Raw genomic sequence first — 19,253 nt, forward strand, 5'->3', positions numbered from 1 at the left:
TCTTAAGTTCAATAGACTTTTAAAACTTTAATGTAATAATTTGTAACACCCAAGTAAATATCAGATACTTATATTTAGTTGTACCTAACTAATAACAGCCGTTTTTTTCTGTTTTGATCGACAAGACAAGTAACGTGACGCAATTACGTGAACACTGAGAAATTAGACGCACTCGAAAAAATTTTGGCGGAGGTCCAGTAAAATTAATCAAATTAAGATAATAAAATTTAAAATATTAAAACCTTCGTCACAAAACAGTTAACAATCAATATTATACCTCAATACGGATGAAACAGTCACATATAGACAATCAAGTCTTCTATAGAGGCTAAAAAACAACATAATTAAAACCACAGAACATACTTGTAGATAATGCTCTTATCCGTGAATCTACTACAAGTAATCTGATAGTATAATCATAAATCATAATTATAATCTAAATTTCTCCAACATTTTTACAACGCTACGTAAATGCTCGTAACTATATCTCGTGATACTCAAATATTAATTATATATTACTCAACCAAAACTCTTACTTGTAGACACGCCCTAAAATCAATAGCAATGAACTTCGGATCTCATAACAAAAATTAGCATAGAACTCTGTATCGCAGAGGCTGCGTTTCTAATAATACAAAGAGTAATGTAGGTTATTAAAACTGTAATGATGAAATCATTACAAACGGGAATACCGAATTCCTTTACGCAATTCTATACGGGAACCCTTCAACCAGCAGTAGAATGTAAATGGACTGTTACATAAACGTATCTCTAGTGTATAAGTACTTAGCATAACAGTTACGGGAATGCCATTAGTGAATATTTTTACTTATAAATGAACACAGTGGTATATTACGCCTACTTGACCGCAATAAGTTTTATGAAATCGACGTTTCCTTCGAGACATAAATTAATCCTCGCTCGTAGAGTTTAAACTGGTACGTGTACGTGCCTTCCGTTGCAATCTCAAGGATTGTTTGAATTCCGATCCGTCGGTCACTGCTCCGGGTTATGTCAATAATAATGATGCTAGAGATAATATAATATTAGTACTCTTCAGCAGAGGTATTTTTAGATTCATTCGCCGGTGTTTTCGTAGAGTTATGTGTCTTTTCAATGATACAACATGTTTTTTTAATAAATGTGTGAATATAATTTTAATTTATATATTTGGAACTCAAAATGTAAATAATTATCAAATGAAGTATCTATATTGCCTTTCTAAGTAACGCAGTCGATGTTCCTAAAGAAAATGTTAAAAAGCTTACGCAGGAAATGTTTTGTAATACCCAAGCACTTGGAAAGTGTCTAAGTCTTGACACATAAAAAAGGTGACTCAGTTCCTTAAAGCACTTTTCTAAAGTCAACAACGTGAGAAAATGCAGTTACATTTCAGTAACCATAATGTAGCTTACGAGTATTATTAGGAAAGTTACTTAAAATTTAAGTAACTATCCTAATTTTAAGACACATTGAAAAAGACCGTAAGCAAATACGTAGGGGTCATAAGTGCCTCCAAGTTTTGACATAGAATAAAGAACCCTATTAATGTTCCCTTAATTTAAACTTATTCAGTTTATTTAATAGAATAATTGGCTGACATGATAGTGATCCTGAATTAACAAGGCTAACATATTTTATCAACTAGATTTGAGACTTGAAAATTTTCTTAGTCAAAGTATCAAAGTAAGTAATCAAAATATAATATTTTACAAAAAAATTGGCAATCCAAAAATGTAGAAATATAAGGCATTGCAGCTGTAAACAATCTTGATTGTTATGGCCACTCAATCTTGCACGTAACAATATCTATAAAATTTCGAAAGCAAAACTTCGTAACAGTATAAAAACAATACATCATTAATTTCCTAACCTCTCATCGAGCAACGTAGGCGCTCAAGTGAATGCAATTTTGAACTTATTTAAGTTTATTGCATAATAATGATTGTTCATTATCTCTCTGTTTTATGGACGTAATTAAGTTTGTTAGATCAATAAAAACTTTTAACAAAAGTGAAAGCTTGAAAAATCATGATGAAAATGATTAATATACCATCTTTATCAAAAGTTATTGTGGCACTAGATGAGTGATGGGATCTACTATTATCATTTGTACTAAAAAATTCTCTAACCAACTAGCTAGCTAGCTAGCTTTCTAACATATTAGCCACGGTGTAAAGTTCAATAATTTCAAAATACTCCAGAACAAATTTTATAATGCTGCGTCACGCGATATAAGCTTAATGTGGCGTGCCTAAGTTCGTGTTTTTGTTTTTGATGTTGATACTACAATGGAATTTGTGTGAGGTTAGCAAAGGTTACCAAAATCAATTAAAGAACCTAATAATGTCCATAATATAAATTGAATAAATAGATGATATTTACTGAATGATGTTATTACTTCTATTAAAAGGGAGATAGTTCATATTAATGGATAATTGCTTTTTTTGAGAAAGTGCTATTTTAAAGGTTCTGCATGTTAGACCCTTTAAAATAACACTTTCTTAAACGCAATCAAACAATAAATCTACTGCATTAGGTTTTTGATTTGGTAGCAGACCCAGAAGAAGGCTTGCCACTAGAAGTTTCATGATGTACTTGGAAGTCGTTAAGAAACGTATGAAAAAAAAAACAAAATTGAGCAAATTACATAATAGTTCCCGTTTTAAAATTTTCTTTAATTTAGTAATTCTGTAGTACTAGATGCAGATATCAGACTTACGAGAATAGATTTCTACCATTCTAGTAAGATTATTTTACCTACTTCGTACAAATGCCATGTAAAATTAACAACTTTAATGAAATTTTGTAAGCAAAATGTAATATCGTTTATGAATCGGAATGCTATCTTTGACCTATAATAATATTTCCTTATCATTGGCATGCAGTGTTCAACGTTAAATCATCAGTTTTATATATAGTCACAATTCAATTTTACCTACATATTGATTTGTGGTTAAGTTTTACTTAGTAGTATCCGTAAGTAGACTTCGTAGGATCGTACGACTTCAAAGAAAGTGACGCAAATTGTTATTAAACATTTCAACGAAATGGTTATTTATTCAAGTGCATTTGTTGTTGTTTGACTTTGAATGAATTTTTAAAGAGTATTTAAACTGTAGGGCCTTTTATGTTGAATTAGAATTCAACATTAAAGGTCTTACAATATACGTCTTTGCAGAATACCAGATTTCTCATGTAAATTAATGAAATTTAAAATATTACGCGTACTTAAGGTAAAAAAAAATTTCGAGAAAAGGCTACTAATATCGTCTTTTTTCTAAATTTGCAAAAACGATTTGCTGAAAACCTTACAGTAGAGCCATATCAGAGAACCGAGTCGAACGCGCGCACGTACCTTACCTAAAGGCCGACTGCCAGTTTACACTCGGCAGGCGGGGGACACACGCGTATCGACAGTCGCTTGACAGAATCCACGGACTTATAAACAAACCCTTGTAACATTAAGCAAGCAAGAAAAAAAGGACCGAAAAATAGGACACTATTAGCTATATACATTCATATATTATACGAAGTAATCCATTGGACCAAGATGCCGGTCGAAACGAAAATTAGCTTCTCCGGTGAGTTATCAGATGTTTTTGGCAAGTAATGCTTGTTTACTTAATAGTGATGTTTGTTAATGTTTATTATTATTTATTATGATTTCGCTCGCAATATAAAGTTTCAGATTTAAAAAATATTAGACCTGCCAAGGTACGCGGTCTTGCGATCTTATTTGTGTTAAATTTCATTTATCTTTCTCTGAAATAAACAAAGCTTCCTGATTTCTCATCTAATTTTAACGCCAAAATAGTTTTAATGAATTTATAATTATTATCATATAAAAATAATTATTTGAAAATCATCTTCTTACTATCGATCTTTAAAATAATGTCTCTGAAAAAAAAAGTACATCTATCAATCTAAAAAATTTTGATCTGTTTGGCCAAAATAAATTCTTTAAAATCAGACTGTGCTTAACAATGCTACTCTAATATCTACGAGTGTCTAAGTTCTTTATGTGTTAGTCAATTAACAGGTTCAGTGTTAACTTCCAGTGTTAACTATTGTAAAATAGGAGCATATCAGCATAGTCAAGTAGTTTACTTGGTATAATTATGTTGCAATGGTGCTCAAGTGATTCACTTTATAAATATTTCGTACAAGTAATGTTATTGTAATTGAGGATACAGGTGTAATGATCAATTCGATATTAATTAAAGTTGGAACTATTTATGACTATGAGAAACTCAGTAAAAATTTAAAAATAAATTTTTTCACTATTACCATACCACAGTATTTGTTTTTAGTGTTCTTGTTGAAAATAAATTAAAAGGCGTAGTCTATGACGTGGAAACTTTTGTTACAATAAATGCTCATTTTATGGTTTTCACGACAAATATATTTGCATACGTTAAATCGTGACTGACATCTTACTTGATGTAATGTATTGTAATATACAATACTGACTATTTTTGTTTTAAATTTCAATATACACTTACTGTTACTATTGAAATATTTTCTAAGTCGCTTTGTGTCTTTGCGACAGGTAATTTTGACGTATAAGATTTATTTAATCGTGTGGGATGTAAGGAATCTGTCATCGCTGCATCTTCTGGCGTAAGGCCTATTCCAGCATCTTAAGTAGCCACTGATACTTCTTGTTTAGTGCCTATTATCCTCCCTTATTTGGATTTTCTTTGTCTTGTATCTTCATTAATAATTTGAATTGCAGTAAATACTTTTAAATTCAAATGTGTTTTTTTTATAAATTTCATTTAATTTCAAAAGTATATTCGCCGACAAGGTAGCGGTGGTCATACTCTATAACGAATTAACAACAATGTAGGAATCCCTTTTTTGTCACTGTTACAAGAAACGTAATCTCATTATATTTAGCTTAAGGCTATTACGTTACAAAATCTATATAAAAAGCCTGATTCGACAGAACTCTCACAATGTTTTCAATTATAAAAGCAATTTGGTTCCTTCTGATTCGTTCTTATATATAGGTAGGTATATATTTTATGATGAACATTGGTTAGGTTAACAATGTCGAAATTATAAGAGTAATTCCTATATAATTTAATATCTATATTTTAGACTTTATCTATTCATAAACGTTTTCAAGCAAACTCAACGCAAAGCCCGCATCAAAAAATCAATATTATGCTAAAACATAAATAATTCTCTGCGTTAGCTATGTTAATGAACGTGCGGCGTACATTTCACTTATTTATAGCGTGAAATGGTACAGTTTTGAGGGTTGCTGGCAAGCCTCCCCTGCGACTCTCTCTCCTTGAACTTCGCCTTGGACCCCATTTTCATTAAATAAACCTCTTTATACCCTCTCGCTTTTAACTTGCAGTATTATAAATGTGTTCGAGAGCGTCTATAAACACTGTTCTTTACTTTACTTCAGCGAACTTCAGAAAATGGGTCCTTTTACACAAATCTCGCAGGAACCATTGGACTTTTGCGGTATAAAAAGTAACCTTTGTTTTTCTCTAAGGTCCCATTTTCACAATACCAATATGCATCTAAAAATTCAGTGCATTGCTTTACTTTTTATCTGTGAAAAGGTAACCGACAAACGCATTTACAATTTTAATATGGATATATTTACCATGTCAAAGTAATTGTCGTAGTTAATTACCTGCTTTATCTGTCTTTCAATCATTCACCATTGTAAGAAGATCGCCGTGACCCTTACATACCCTAGTACATTTATAATACTTAACGGGCTTGGTTGTTTTTACTATTGTGGTATTCGAGCCACTTAACCTTGTTTAGAAGATTGTTGTCATGCCGTACCGTAAGTGTAACTGCATCTCAACCTTGTCAGACATAAAGAGATGAAGAACAATGACTTTTGATAAATTAGTGACAACAATTCACTGGTTTGTAAATGACTATGTCAATGCTCCTGTCAATTACTAATTGTTTTAAAAATTTCTGGTTAGTTAAAAGTAGCTGATGCCCTTCCATATCTATCATTGAGGCTTATTTCTTTTGTTGGTTAAACATTCCTACCAACAGACCGACATTTGGCCAAAACAAAAACAGTCGTAGATCAACATCTTCGACATTTTGATGCAACAACATTGACAATAGAAGTATATATAATGTACCTATTTAATTATTAACAATTGCAATTTTGTTTATCCAAAAACATTCACGAAGTACTAACAACGGATTATAGTGATTATCTTATCAGTATCACCAATATTGTGTTACAACTTTTGCACGATATCCGTTATTCCAGTTATTTTTTCCATGTCGCATGATAGCTTTGAAGCCAATTAGATGTCACGCTAAGGTATCCATTATTAGTTTTGGAAAAACCATCACAGCATAGTTTGTTGAGTTAGAATATTTAACGGGTTGTACACAGCGATAAGCCACATAGGTTAATACAATGGAAAGTTTGTTAATATAAACTACCGTGATAGAAATCAAACGACTCTTTTGAGGCCAAGTTCACAAAGGGTAGGCCGTCCTTGACAATAACAGTCGAATTCTTTTCAAGGACTTTTCTTGTATTATTTTTTTATGCTAAGTTTGTGTTATTGAATTTCTATGAGTTGAAAATGAAATGAAATTTATAGAGCACTTGGAAGAAATAAATTTGGCCTTAGCTTTGATATAAAGTATAACATCTCTACTAGACTACTATAACTAGAATCTAAATTAAACTTCGTTAATTTTAATTAAAACAATTAACAATCAATAACCAATGTGGTCGTGGGCAGCCATAGCCTAGCCCTTAATGTGGGAGAGACTCCCACTTAACTTACGACGATCATTTCGTAAGCACCATAAAAATAATTAATATTTTTTGCAGTTTAGGTTTATGTCCAACATAACCTTCGTGGAAGAGTTTAGAGTGACATAAAGGTTGTTGTGAGTTTTCCGTTCTGTGACTTGAATAAGAATTCTCATCCGAACAGATGACTTCCTGTGTTTTACTCTTAAGTCTGTATCCTCAAACCTTAAAGGAGATGCGCTGTTGGCGTCGAAATTGCTCGATTACGCGATCATGGCATTGTTGTCGGTCAACCGTGGCGAAACTGCGGAGAGCAGGTGTAACCTGCACGATCTACGTGACTTATTTGCTTGATGTAAACTTGTCATTTAGTATCATCAAACAAATCATTATGTATGTAACATAACGCGGGAGATCTAAAGTAGATGCTGATGATGTATATAAAGCCATTGAATCAAATAAAATATAGACAGGTGATCGTAAAAAGGTTACTTAACTTAAACAATATAATTACATTTATTTTTATACATATACTCTGTAATTTATATCCCGTAGAACAATAATTCGCAAAGAAGTAAGAACTGCCTTGAATCATGGTTTCAATTTCATTCAATCTAGCGACATCGATTCTCTTCGAGCGTATCGGACCAAACTAAATATGTCTCAGTGATCAAGCGTCAATCGGTGTATCATTTTACAAGTGAATTTAGTTACCAAACTTAAATTTTCATTTGATAATAACTAACATACCTAAAGCTGAATTTGCAGAAAACTTGGAAAGGACGTCTACACGATTTACGGAGTAATAACTGAAATATAATTGTCATATTGTAGTGTATTGTTAACATAAAATATTAAACATTAATGTATGTGAGGGTATGACAATAAATAATCAGTATTGAACTAGCAAGTGGCGTTTCATTACATGGTGGCAGCGGTGCGAGTTATTTAATTAGTTTTTAGAAGTTTGAGGCAGTGAATTATTGAAATAAGTGAAGATTTACGTTAATGCAAGTTTGTATAACGTTAAAATGGAGCACGCTCGCCCACCGGCTGAGTTAAACATCGATGGCAGTCCAGCCGCGCGAGCGGACGCGTGGACAAAATGGTGGAAGCAATTCGAGATCTTTTTAAAAGCATCGGGGACGATTAAGGAACCACTAGATGTACAAGCCAGCTTGTTAGTGAATCTCATCGGGCCAGAGGGCTATGAGATATTTTCAACCTTCACGTATGGTAAAGAGGAAAGTGCAGAGGATGTGAAATGTCTTAAAAGTAAATTTGATACTCATTTTGGAACAAAGAAAACTAATGTTACAATGTTACGGTTTAAATTTTTTACGAGAAATCAATGCGAGGGTGAGCCGATAGGAAAATATGTTACCGCGCTCAGATTGCTCAGTCAAGATTGCAAGTTTGAGCATCTCACAGACGACTTAATCAAAGATCGCATAGTATGTGGCATTTCTAACAATGTCGTTCGGGATCGTCTACTGAGGACTGAGGATCTAAATCTCACGAAGACTATGCAAATCTGTGAGGCCGATGAGATATCGAGGCATGAGAGTAAGCAAATAGAAGAGGCGAGTTCGAGCGTTCGTGTGGACGGAGTGGCCGGGCGCGGCCAGACCGGCCGGAGTCGGGACCGCGGCGGAGTGCCGGCGGCGAGGCGCGCGCGCGGCTGGTGGCGCGGCGCCGCCCCTGGACCTCGTGACCGCGAGCGCGGGGCCGCGCGCCAAGGGGCCCGCGCGTGTCAGCGTTGTGGTAGTGAGTTCTGTGAAGTGCAATGGTGTCCAGCGGCTCACGCGACCTGTTACACCTGCAGGGGCAGGGGTCATTTTTCAAGGGTATGTAGAATGCCAGGGAAGAGGGTGCACAACCTAAGTGAGGGTATTGAATCGGAAGGGTCTGATGATGAATTAATCTTTGTGAATGTGATAGGTAACTGTGAAAGTGATAGGAAAAGGTCGAAGGAATGGACAGATTTATTGGAGTTTGGTAATGGGAAGAAGTTAAAGTTTAAGTTAGATACCGGTTCGATGTTGAATATATTGTCTAAATTAGATTATTTGAATCTAGGTCTTAGTTACAAAAAATTGAGCCCTTACACTGGGCGAGTGCACTCTTATACCGGCAACATTGTGCCGATAATAGGACAATGTAACCTATCTGTTAAATATAAGGAAGTGTTTTATAATTTGAAGTTTGTTGTATGTAACATGCAATGTCAAAATATATTAGGATTGAGTGCTTGTGTAAAACTGGGCTTAATACAAAGAATAGATAACTTAGATATAGACAAAAGTTATTCAGATTTATTTTCTGGTATCGGGAAATTGCCTGGTATACATAGGATAGTTATAGATAAAACGGTGCAACCCAGTATATGTCCGTCGCGGAAAATACCACTAGGTCTCCGAGAGAAACTCCACAGTGAGTTGCAGCGCATGGAACAGCTGGGTGTAATTCGCAAGGTACAGCATCCAACAGAATGGGTAAACGCTATAGTAATAACAGCGAAGAAAAATGGGGATATACGCGTGTGTTTAGACCCGCGGCAGTTAAATCGCGCGATCCGGCGTGCGCACTTCACGTTACCCACGGTGACCGACCTCGCGGCGAGACTGCGCGGGGCGAGCTGCTTCAGCGTGCTCGACGCGCGCTGCGGCTTCTGGATGCTCCAGCTGGACGACGCTAGCGCGGACCTGTGCACGTTCAGCACCCCTCACGGCAGGTACCAGTTCTTGCGACTACCCTACGGCATAAGCTGTGCACCAGAAATATTCCACGCGAGAGTGCGTCAGCACCTGGAAGATCTGGAGGGAGTCGACTCATTCATAGACGACATCGTGGTCTGGGGTAAGACTCGGGAGGAACATGATCTACGATTGAATCGATTATTAGAAAGGGCGCGCGAAATAGGAATGAGATTTAATAAAGACAAATGTAAATTTGGGGTCAATGAGATAACGTATTTAGGACATATTTTCGATGAACGGGGCATGAGACCGGATGTTAACAAAGTTAAAGCTATTCTGGAAATGCCCGAGCCCAGTGATAGAAAATCATTAGAGCGGTTTTTAGGTATGATTAATTACCTTTCAAAATTTGTACCTAATTATTCACAGGCGGTGGCTTCGCTTAGAAGTTTACTTAAAAAAAATGCTGAATGGGTGTGGGACTCGGTGCATTCGGAGGCGGTGAAGTTATTAAAAACAAAAATTGCAACAGCGCCGGTGCTCGCATTGTATAGTACGGAGCTCCCGGTTGTACTTTCGGTGGACGCCAGCGCGGAGGCCCTCGGCGCGGTGTTACTGCAGTCGGGGCGCCCGGTCGAGTTCGCGTCCCTCACGCTCACTGACACGCAGCGTCGGTACGCACAAATAGAAAAAGAAATGTTAGCAATTGTGTTTGCGTGTGAACGGTTTCATCAATATATTTTAGGGCGACGCGACGTGACCATACAGAGTGACCATAAACCGCTAGAATCGATAGTTAAAAAATCGTTATCTTCCGTTCCGGCTAGATTACAGCGTATGATGCTTAGACTGCAGAGGTATGATTTTAAGGTCGTATATACTCCTGGAAAATATATGTATATTGCAGATACTTTATCTAGGGCCCCGTTACCGGAATGCATGTACGAAAAGTTAAATGAAAACATTGAAGCACAAACTTGTTTTATGATTAGTAATTTGCAGTTTAGTGATAAAAAATTGAGTTTAGTTAAAGAAAACGTAGCTAATGATGACGAATGTCGAGACTTAGTGAAATATATAGTAAACGGTTGGCCTAAAAATAAATACGAAGTGAAAGTTAATCTTAGGATATTTTGGTCGTATCGTGAAAGTCTACAGTATGTAGATGGATTGATAATTAAGGACTATTTATTATATATACCGGCAGCACTACGGCGCGAGATGTTAGAAAGGATTCACGAGGGTCACCTAGGCATCGACCGCTGCAAGCGGCGCGCGCGCCAGGTGATGTTCTGGGTAGGCATGTCCCGCGACATCGAGCACGCCGTGCGCGCGTGCGACACGTGCGAGCGGTACGCGCCCGCGCCGCGCCGGGAGCCGATGTTGCCGCACGCCATTCCCGACGTGCCGTGGCTCAAGGTAGGCTCAGATATATTTGAGTATAGGAAAAAGAATTTCCTTATCCTAGTAGACTATTTTTCGAACTTCGTTGAAGTTAATGAATTGACGTCGGTAAATAGTAATTCGGTGATAAGGGCTATGAAGGAGCAATTTGCTAGATACGGAATTCCCAATGAATTGATCACAGATAATGCAACAGTTTACTGCTCGAAGGAATTTCGAACTTTTCTTAGTACATGGGATATTAAACACGTGACGTCTTCACCTTTGTATGCCCAGAGTAATGGTAAAAGTGAGCGCAGCGTCCGCACGGTAAAAAATTTAATAAAGAAAAGTTTCGATTCGGGAAAAGATTATTACATAGGATTGTTAAACCTTAGGACTGCACCGCGGGAAAACATAGACTCCCCAGCGCAGATCCTTATGGGTAGGAGGTTAAATACGCGGCTGCCAACACATCATAAATTGTTTAATGATATTGTCGATCGCAAAAAGAATCACGATGCCGTGTTGGACCAACAACATAAACAAAAAATTTATTATGATAGTCGTGCCGCGAAACATCTTCGACCTCTGCGTGTTGACGATAAAGTGGTGATCATAGACGGTAAGAACCGAAAGAGCGCAAAAATTGTTCAGCAGGCCGCGGAACCCAGGTCGTATATCGTAGAGGATCAAGTCAGACGTAGATATCGACGTAATCGGCGTCATTTAGTGTGTAGGCAAAATATAAAAGAGGGCCAAGAACAGTACGAGCGGGCGACAGACGGGAGATTCGCTGAGGGCGATAAAACTGGAGCGAGTACAAGCGGTACCGGGGCGGTTAAATCTGAAACGGCTCCGACAAATATTCAAACTCATGATGTGGATACTAGGTCTGCGGAACACTCCGGGGACTCGAAAGATGGTTCAATACATACGCGTCCGTTAACTCGTACAAGGAGACAGGCTCGGTTGAATGCGCAAAATAAAAATACAGCCTGAATAGGTATTTATTTCAGTTGAATTTACGCTTCATGTAGGTATTTTATGTTTAGTTGCATGGTTTATTTGTAGTAAATACTAGAATGTCGGTCTGAAAAATATAAAAAAAAAAAAAAAAAAAAAATTAAAAAATTAAAAATGTGAAGGAATGTAAAAGAGAATTATAGAAAATTGTAATCTGAATTATTATATTATATGCATGTAAAGAATTATTGAAATGAAATTGTATTGTTGTATGGGGTAAAAATATAAATATTGTATTTTTTTTTTTTTTATCACTGTACCTATACTTATATTCCTAATCCTGGATTATGATTATAATAAGTATTGATTTAATAATGTTTAGATGTATTATGATTCCTTTTTTAGTAAACATTATAAGAAGGAAGGAAAATAATTAATATGATATTGTAATTGTTGTAAATGAATAAATGTTTGTCTTTTATTGAAAAGGGGAAAGATGTAGTGTATTGTTAACATAAAATATTAAACATTAATGTATGTGAGGGTATGACAATAAATAATCAGTATTGAACTAGCAAGTGGCGTTTCATTACACATATTATTAATAGAATGTCAGCGATTTTTTGAATTAAAAGAAGAGGAAAATCACTGAATTGTAAGTAAGTGGGTTTGCTGGTTTTCTAAGCCTCATAGAAAAAACTGAATAGGTTCAACTGAATAGTGGATCAATATAAGATGTAATAGTGTAGGTATAAAATAAGCACACGCCTTTAAATTTGTTTGTTTGACCATGACCAAGCATCACTATTAAACGACCATTAAAGATGGAAGGTGAGATTAGCTTTCTTATCCCGTCACTTGTTGTACAAGCTTTAGAAATCACAAATACAAAACATTAAATAAAGAGTGACTAATATTGGTAGATAACAATCAATACTTATCGGTATTGTGTTTGTTGCTTATCTCTGTCGTGACTATTCACTAATGACTATTACAGACTTGTTAATACCTACTTTGTATGTCATCAATTTCAGTATAAATTTTGGTATAGTTGATTCACTAAGCAATCCTGAAACTTTTGAATACTCACAATCACATTGTTACTCCACTCCGTTAAGCCATAACTTAACGAAGTAGCTACCCAGAAGTAAATGCTGCCACTAAGGCAATAACTTTGCAGAAGATACTTCATCAATATTTTTAGTTTTTAGGTAAATATTGAGTATTCGCAGTCCTGAGACACTGCAAATGTCTCGTAATAAACATACTCGTAATATCGCACTTATTGCCATAATGTCCTTTACTCATGGCTCTCCAATTACTCAACATTACTATTGATTATATATGCCACGTGTATAATTTCAACTTTTTTGCGCTCGGCGCCATGTGGAGTCGTTAAGAAACTTGTTCCTCTTGATTGCAAGTTGTAATCTTAAATGGTCAAACAGCAGCGAGGAGATTTTCCCATCCTATTCTCGTCGTTTATATGCATTACATGTGTGTAATTACGTTTTTATTTGTAAAAACATTTGCCTGATTAATTGATGTAGTTTAGTTTACGAGAACTGCAAATCGGCGAGCTCAGCTTCTTAATGAAATTCTAATATAAGTATATCATAATTCTTGTAACAGACAACAAAGTAGATGTTACTCTAAAATAGGCTACGTTGTAAATTATTCAAGGCCTCAGTAAAATCTATTCACCGCGGAGTAGCACAATGCTAGACATTTAAATATCTCGAATCTGAATATTGTTCGCACAATCCTTTGGGATATTATTGTTATGTATCAGGAGGATAATATATTAATTTTAATGTTTTACAATCTTCGTCATACCTTTTTATGTTACATTTGAATTACAGTAGGTAAAGTTGCTAGTATTAAAATTCTCTACTCTTTAACGAAAATAAATCACACTTCAATTTTAAATAACCGCTGTTCATATAGTTAGACTGATTTCAAGTTTAAAGTGAGTCGTTTAAATGTTGGCTTAAGGTAGACCTTTTTGAGTTGTATTTTTTGGAATAAATCCAAATATGTCGCTTCAAGTCTGTTTGAGAGTCTATCCAACACTATACGGTATTATGCTATTTATATAACGGGCCGCGTCGTCGCCGTTGTGTCTAGACTGGGTTTATTGAATATTCCCTGTGACCCGCCCATCCACTGCGTTTAGTTTCCGCGTTCATCAGTCGTGCGTACTACAACTGTATAATTAATAATCACCTTATCCATTTCGTATTAATCTACTTAAATCTGCATGTTATTAAACTGTCGTATTTATGAGCTTTGATCTGTAGTTTCTATGCTCACTTCATTTGATATTTAATCAGATATAACTTTGTAGTAGTTCATTATGTTTAATATTGAATTTTTACCCTAATTGAAATTTGTCAAGTCAATATCATGCCCTACACACCACCTAAAGATGCACTGATACCCGGACATGCTTCATGTCCGGGTATCAGTGCATCTTTAGGTGTGACACGAATGTTAAAAATATTTTGTTTTTGTAACTTTGCTTCACGGATTTGTCAGGTTTTCGTCGAGAGACAAAACAAATGTATTTTTTTACTAGTAATTTTGTTACATTGATGAATTACCCTATAACCTATAATATGTATCTAATTAAATATTTGAAAACAATTTGAAAACGTGTTTTGTAACATATTTAGATTATGAAGAAAAAATCATATTACAAAATATCATAGAGCTAATAAGAAAATCAACTTTACTCGTTCATAAACTAGTAGAAGACGTACGCTTCAGAAAGCCCCACTGTTGAAAACGTATAAGACAAAAATTTTAATCCTCAAATAGCGGTAAGCAATCGAGAACATTGAAAGATCTATGTCATGGTATTGCATAGTAACTATTACGAATGTAAGACACGACGACTGTGTCTATGAGTAATTAAATTTACATACCCAGGTACCTTTCGCACCTTTGGGTTAATAGCGTGGAAATTCTTGTTGGATCCTGAAATTCCTTTTCCAAAATAAAAAACATATTCCGGTATACAATAAAGTGTTTATCGACGTACTCGTATTTGTATCATAAATGAGCAGACGCTGGCGTGGTTTCCGTTCCCGTAGGAATATGGGGATAGTGCCTATTTCACTCGGGAATAGTGTAGCTTCCCAAGAGTGAAATATTTTTTCAAAATTCAAATCAACTAGGTTCGGAAACTATTAAATTTCAAATCAGTTTAGTAGTTTTAGAACCTATTCAATGCAAACAAAAAAATAAACAATCAAATGTTTCCTCTATAATCTATATAATATTAGTATAGATTACAAATAAACTCATGTAATTTTAGATGAAAGAAACTTTCATTAAAGACTTTACAAAAATTCCACTATCATAGAGTTAAAAAAAATCCACTATCATTTCAGATAAGCCTGTTAAACAATTGTTTTTTTAGAAAGTATATAAAGTTCTTCTTTTCGTACTATCTAAGCTGGATTTGCTTACCCATATAAACTGTTCAACACACCCGCATCAGATTTGCTGGTTTTATTGGCTCTTACATAGAATTGGATTTTTATAACATATAGCTATTAGTAGATATAATAGTATATTTAATAATTTAGATATACCGATACTAGTTTAACATTCCCCTTTTAGAAAGTCAGAATTTCACAAAAGAGATACTATCTGATTTTCCGTAGGTAGGTACTGTTTACAACTACTTTATCGGATAAGCAATGTTCAATCGAGTTATCGAAGATTACCTATCAAATAACAGTTACATTTGATTTATAACTCTTTCAGCCATGCGATCGGATCTATCTAGGTCTACACTCTAGGGATTCGAGCAGGAAATTGACTTATCAGTAGATGCACAGTCAGATCGTCTGCTTACTATAATAGTGATCTAGTCTTTGCACTGTTCGTATTCAGAAGCAACATAATATGTTCCATCTGGATCGCATAATACGTTACAAGAACAACTTAACAAGCCTAGAGCTCAAAGTAGCTCGTGTTGAGTGTAAGTTTGTTTAAATTTGCTTGTTTTGGCTTATCATTATATTATTCATTGAGATGCTTTACATTTATTTTAATTTGAAAAGTCGTTATTTCTAACAGCTAACTAGATTTTCATTTCAATTGGTTAATTAATTTAAAATGCACATCATTATTTTTATTTGTCTATGATCTGATGAAGATACTTACTGATAAGGAAATCAATCATTAGAATATGTACTCCTACAGTATTTTTCCTGGAAATTGTACCTCTACTCTAACCACAAGCTGTACTTTGCGAAGGTGTTAATAGAACATTATAAGCGCCTTCGTTTATATTTGTCTCTATACGAACTGTTAGTGGTGACATTCCGTTTTAGCCATTCTCTATCTTTATGATCTAAATATTGTTGTCGCTTAGAAATTGCCTTTTTAGATTACCGTATCGTCATTAAAGTTCAATGACTTCTCCCACGTCATTTCAAAATATTATTTATTTATTAGCTTAGTCATTTATTATTGGAAATCTTACATACGGTAATATATTTGTTTAAGGTAACCTTAGCATCACAACATTAAATGCATAATTCATATCACATTCTCTTGAAAAGTGAATTGGGGTGAATATAATATTAAGACAATGCAATACGTATTTTATTGCTGATACACATCATCATCAAAAGCATTGAATTAAGAAATCTAAGCTACTTTGCTTGTATGTATGTTGAATTTGTTGATAATGAGCATAATTATTATATCACTATACGCGATCACTGGGTCAATGTAGCCCTTGGTACAAATATTAATGTCATTACTTTATTGAATTGCAATATATAAACGTTTGTACTCTGAGGATATACTTGGAACTATTTATTCAATATTGTATGGAGGCGTTTGTATTGAAGTGCTAAATTTACCTGTATTACTTTATTGACTAAACAAACACTTACGTCACTGTCGCTTCAAGTCGTAGAATGTTTACAAGTTCAAGGTGACTGTTGAGTATTCTCCATATTTTTGTTGTCATATTATACATTTAAATATGAATTTTACACATTAGTTTTTCAGACATTCAATGTCATTCTGTCGGTGTTCTACAGGATTTATTTCGGAGAGTGCGCTCAGGAACTTATCGATCTAGTTCCCTCGTCACCTTTTTACCATAGAACTGCCAGGCATCGCAGAGGTCTGCATCCATACGTAGTTGATGTTCCCTGGACACGTACGAAGCGTTTCGGTTCTTCGTTCCTGATCCGCACTGCGAAATTATGGAATGCCCTTCCAGCTTCCGTTTTCCCTACCACCTACAACATGGGCATATTCAAGTCAAGAGTGAATAGGCATCTTCTAGGCAAGCGCGTTCCACCATAGGCTGCATCATCGCTTACTATCAAGCATGATTGCTGCCATGCGCTAGCCTATATAATGTAAAAAAAAATATTGGATTCCAAGATTCTTTTCAAGATTCATTAGATTAAAAGAAAATATGTATTTTCAGTAACATGCAGTATACGACAATTGCTTAGTCATAGATGAGGTTACCAACAATCAACATGCTGGCCCCTATTATGCCTTTGGATGGCAAGGCTTCTTATAAGCTAGATCACAATCAGATAATATATTATACTATATAACCACTACTCACTTTATGATATTAGTATTTTTCTTGCCTTCATTATTGCTTTACCTGTACTTCCATATTCTGGTCTGTAGATTAAAAAGATTATACAACGCAATGGTATTTAGAACCTACATTGCAGTTTTGTACATAATATCTAGGTATAGTAAATGTAGTCACGAGTTATGTAGCCGCGTTATGTCATCATGTCTTTATATGATCTATATACACAGTTGGTTCACAGATACCGGCACCATTCCTATTTTAGCAATATACTCGTTTATCCCGTCGAGTATGAAGTAAGGGCTGAGTCACTTGTGTTTATCTCCGTTTGTAAACAAAAGAGACACCGTGAACTGAGGTAATACTGTGAAAACCTTAATAACATTTTTAAATCATGATGCAAGGAAAATCTTAAGGTGTTGCTTAATTCGGCCTCAATATTTATCAATGTTTATACTAAAATGTCTGAATGCCCTGGCTTTTAGAGGATGGTAATAATATTTATTAACATCCTTTATTGCCTTGTATTCATTGGTATGTATCAGTAATACAATATGAAAGAATTGATTCATCGGTGAAAGCAAAGGAACACCAAACACCGATTTTGTAATGAAAGTTAAATCAAGTTCTCCTTTATCCTGATCTTATTGCGTATATTTCTTGGCAAAATATTTGTTTTGACTGCAGTAAGTCAAGGTTCCATTCTAGTCCGACTTAAAGTTAGATGCATTTATCATTGCCTATGATAATAATCTAAACTGTAACTCGCAGGCGTGAGAATGGAACAAAGACGACTTTACGCTTATCTCCCACTTCGTGACTGTTATAGTTCTAAGACTTAGCCGTATTCCATATATTGTTGTGGTTCAAGGAGCACATTCTTCGTATATTACTCGGACATTACTTTGATATCAAGTATAATAAGTTTCTGTTTATTCCTGTTTCGAGCACTTTCGAACAGAACTTTTATCAGTTGTCCATGACAATTTATTACGAGAAGTCTGTTTGGGTTTTGATGAAGTGTTCAGATGGCAGACCAAGCGCGCGTGTGTGTTTGTTTGAATACATCTTCAGTTTTACACACCAGTCACCAACGCGTCTATAATAAGCTTGCCTTTACACAATGCAACTAGGTACAAGAAAGTAGACAAATTATACCAAAACAAAGTGGTAAGAAAACAAAGGTCTTGCTTAATTTTAATTTTTCATTCATGATTATGAATCATGTATCAAACACGATTTGCCAAAATACACCAAAATTTGCTGTATATTTTTAAATATATCATGTAAATCCATTTGGCAAGGATGAGTTGAGGCACATATTTCATTCGTGTTCAGATTCGGAATATCTGGTATTCCTGTATGAGATGGGTTCGTTTGCAACGACAAACAATTTCTAATATGCGATCCGATACCCTTAATCAGTCGGGCGAAGAATTTCATTACGGCTACTGATCTCTCCTTAGCTTCCAATTCCGTTTTCCTTGTTTTTCTACTTTCCCTTATATTACGTGCTGCAATAAAACTTTATTGTTTGATATTTTCTGATCCCGAATTAATTTACTTAATTAAATTTGATTTTATCGTCGATATAATATGACTGAGTGTTTCTCGTATTATTTTCATGTATTTTGTGATATAGTTAACGATTTAGATGATTCGAATTTTTAGTGAGTGAGATTTTGCTTCTTGCATTGATATAATTATAATCTCTACTCTACTCTCTCCGAAAACAAGACCAAAAAGCAACGTATTAATACGAACCATAACACCATCTACTGAACCGATTTGGATTTACTATATTAATATAAATTGTATAATATAAATTAGACATTGGAGCATCCGAGTC

The 19,253-nt window shown here is 35.0% G+C and overlaps 1 protein-coding gene across 3 annotated transcripts in view; it reads left to right on the forward strand.

Annotated features, from left to right (window-relative positions):
• Positions 1-3,323: 3,323 nt before the first annotated feature.
• Positions 3,324-19,253, forward strand: part of LOC112047055 (CAP-Gly domain-containing linker protein 1) — a 49,061-nt gene continuing 33,131 nt past the window's right edge. For 2 of the 3 annotated variants that reach the window (XM_052881505.1, XM_052881506.1), the window contains exon 1: positions 3,324-3,584. In XM_052881505.1, the coding sequence (XP_052737465.1) occupies positions 3,554-3,584 (31 nt within the window). In that variant the 5' untranslated portion in view covers positions 3,324-3,553. The remainder of the gene's footprint in view (positions 3,585-19,253) is intronic. The other variant, XM_052881504.1, reaches the window with a different exon arrangement.

Source organism: Bicyclus anynana, chromosome 5 (genome assembly GCF_947172395.1).
Source record: "Bicyclus anynana chromosome 5, ilBicAnyn1.1, whole genome shotgun sequence".
Classification (NCBI taxonomy): domain Eukaryota; kingdom Metazoa; phylum Arthropoda; class Insecta; order Lepidoptera; family Nymphalidae; genus Bicyclus; species Bicyclus anynana.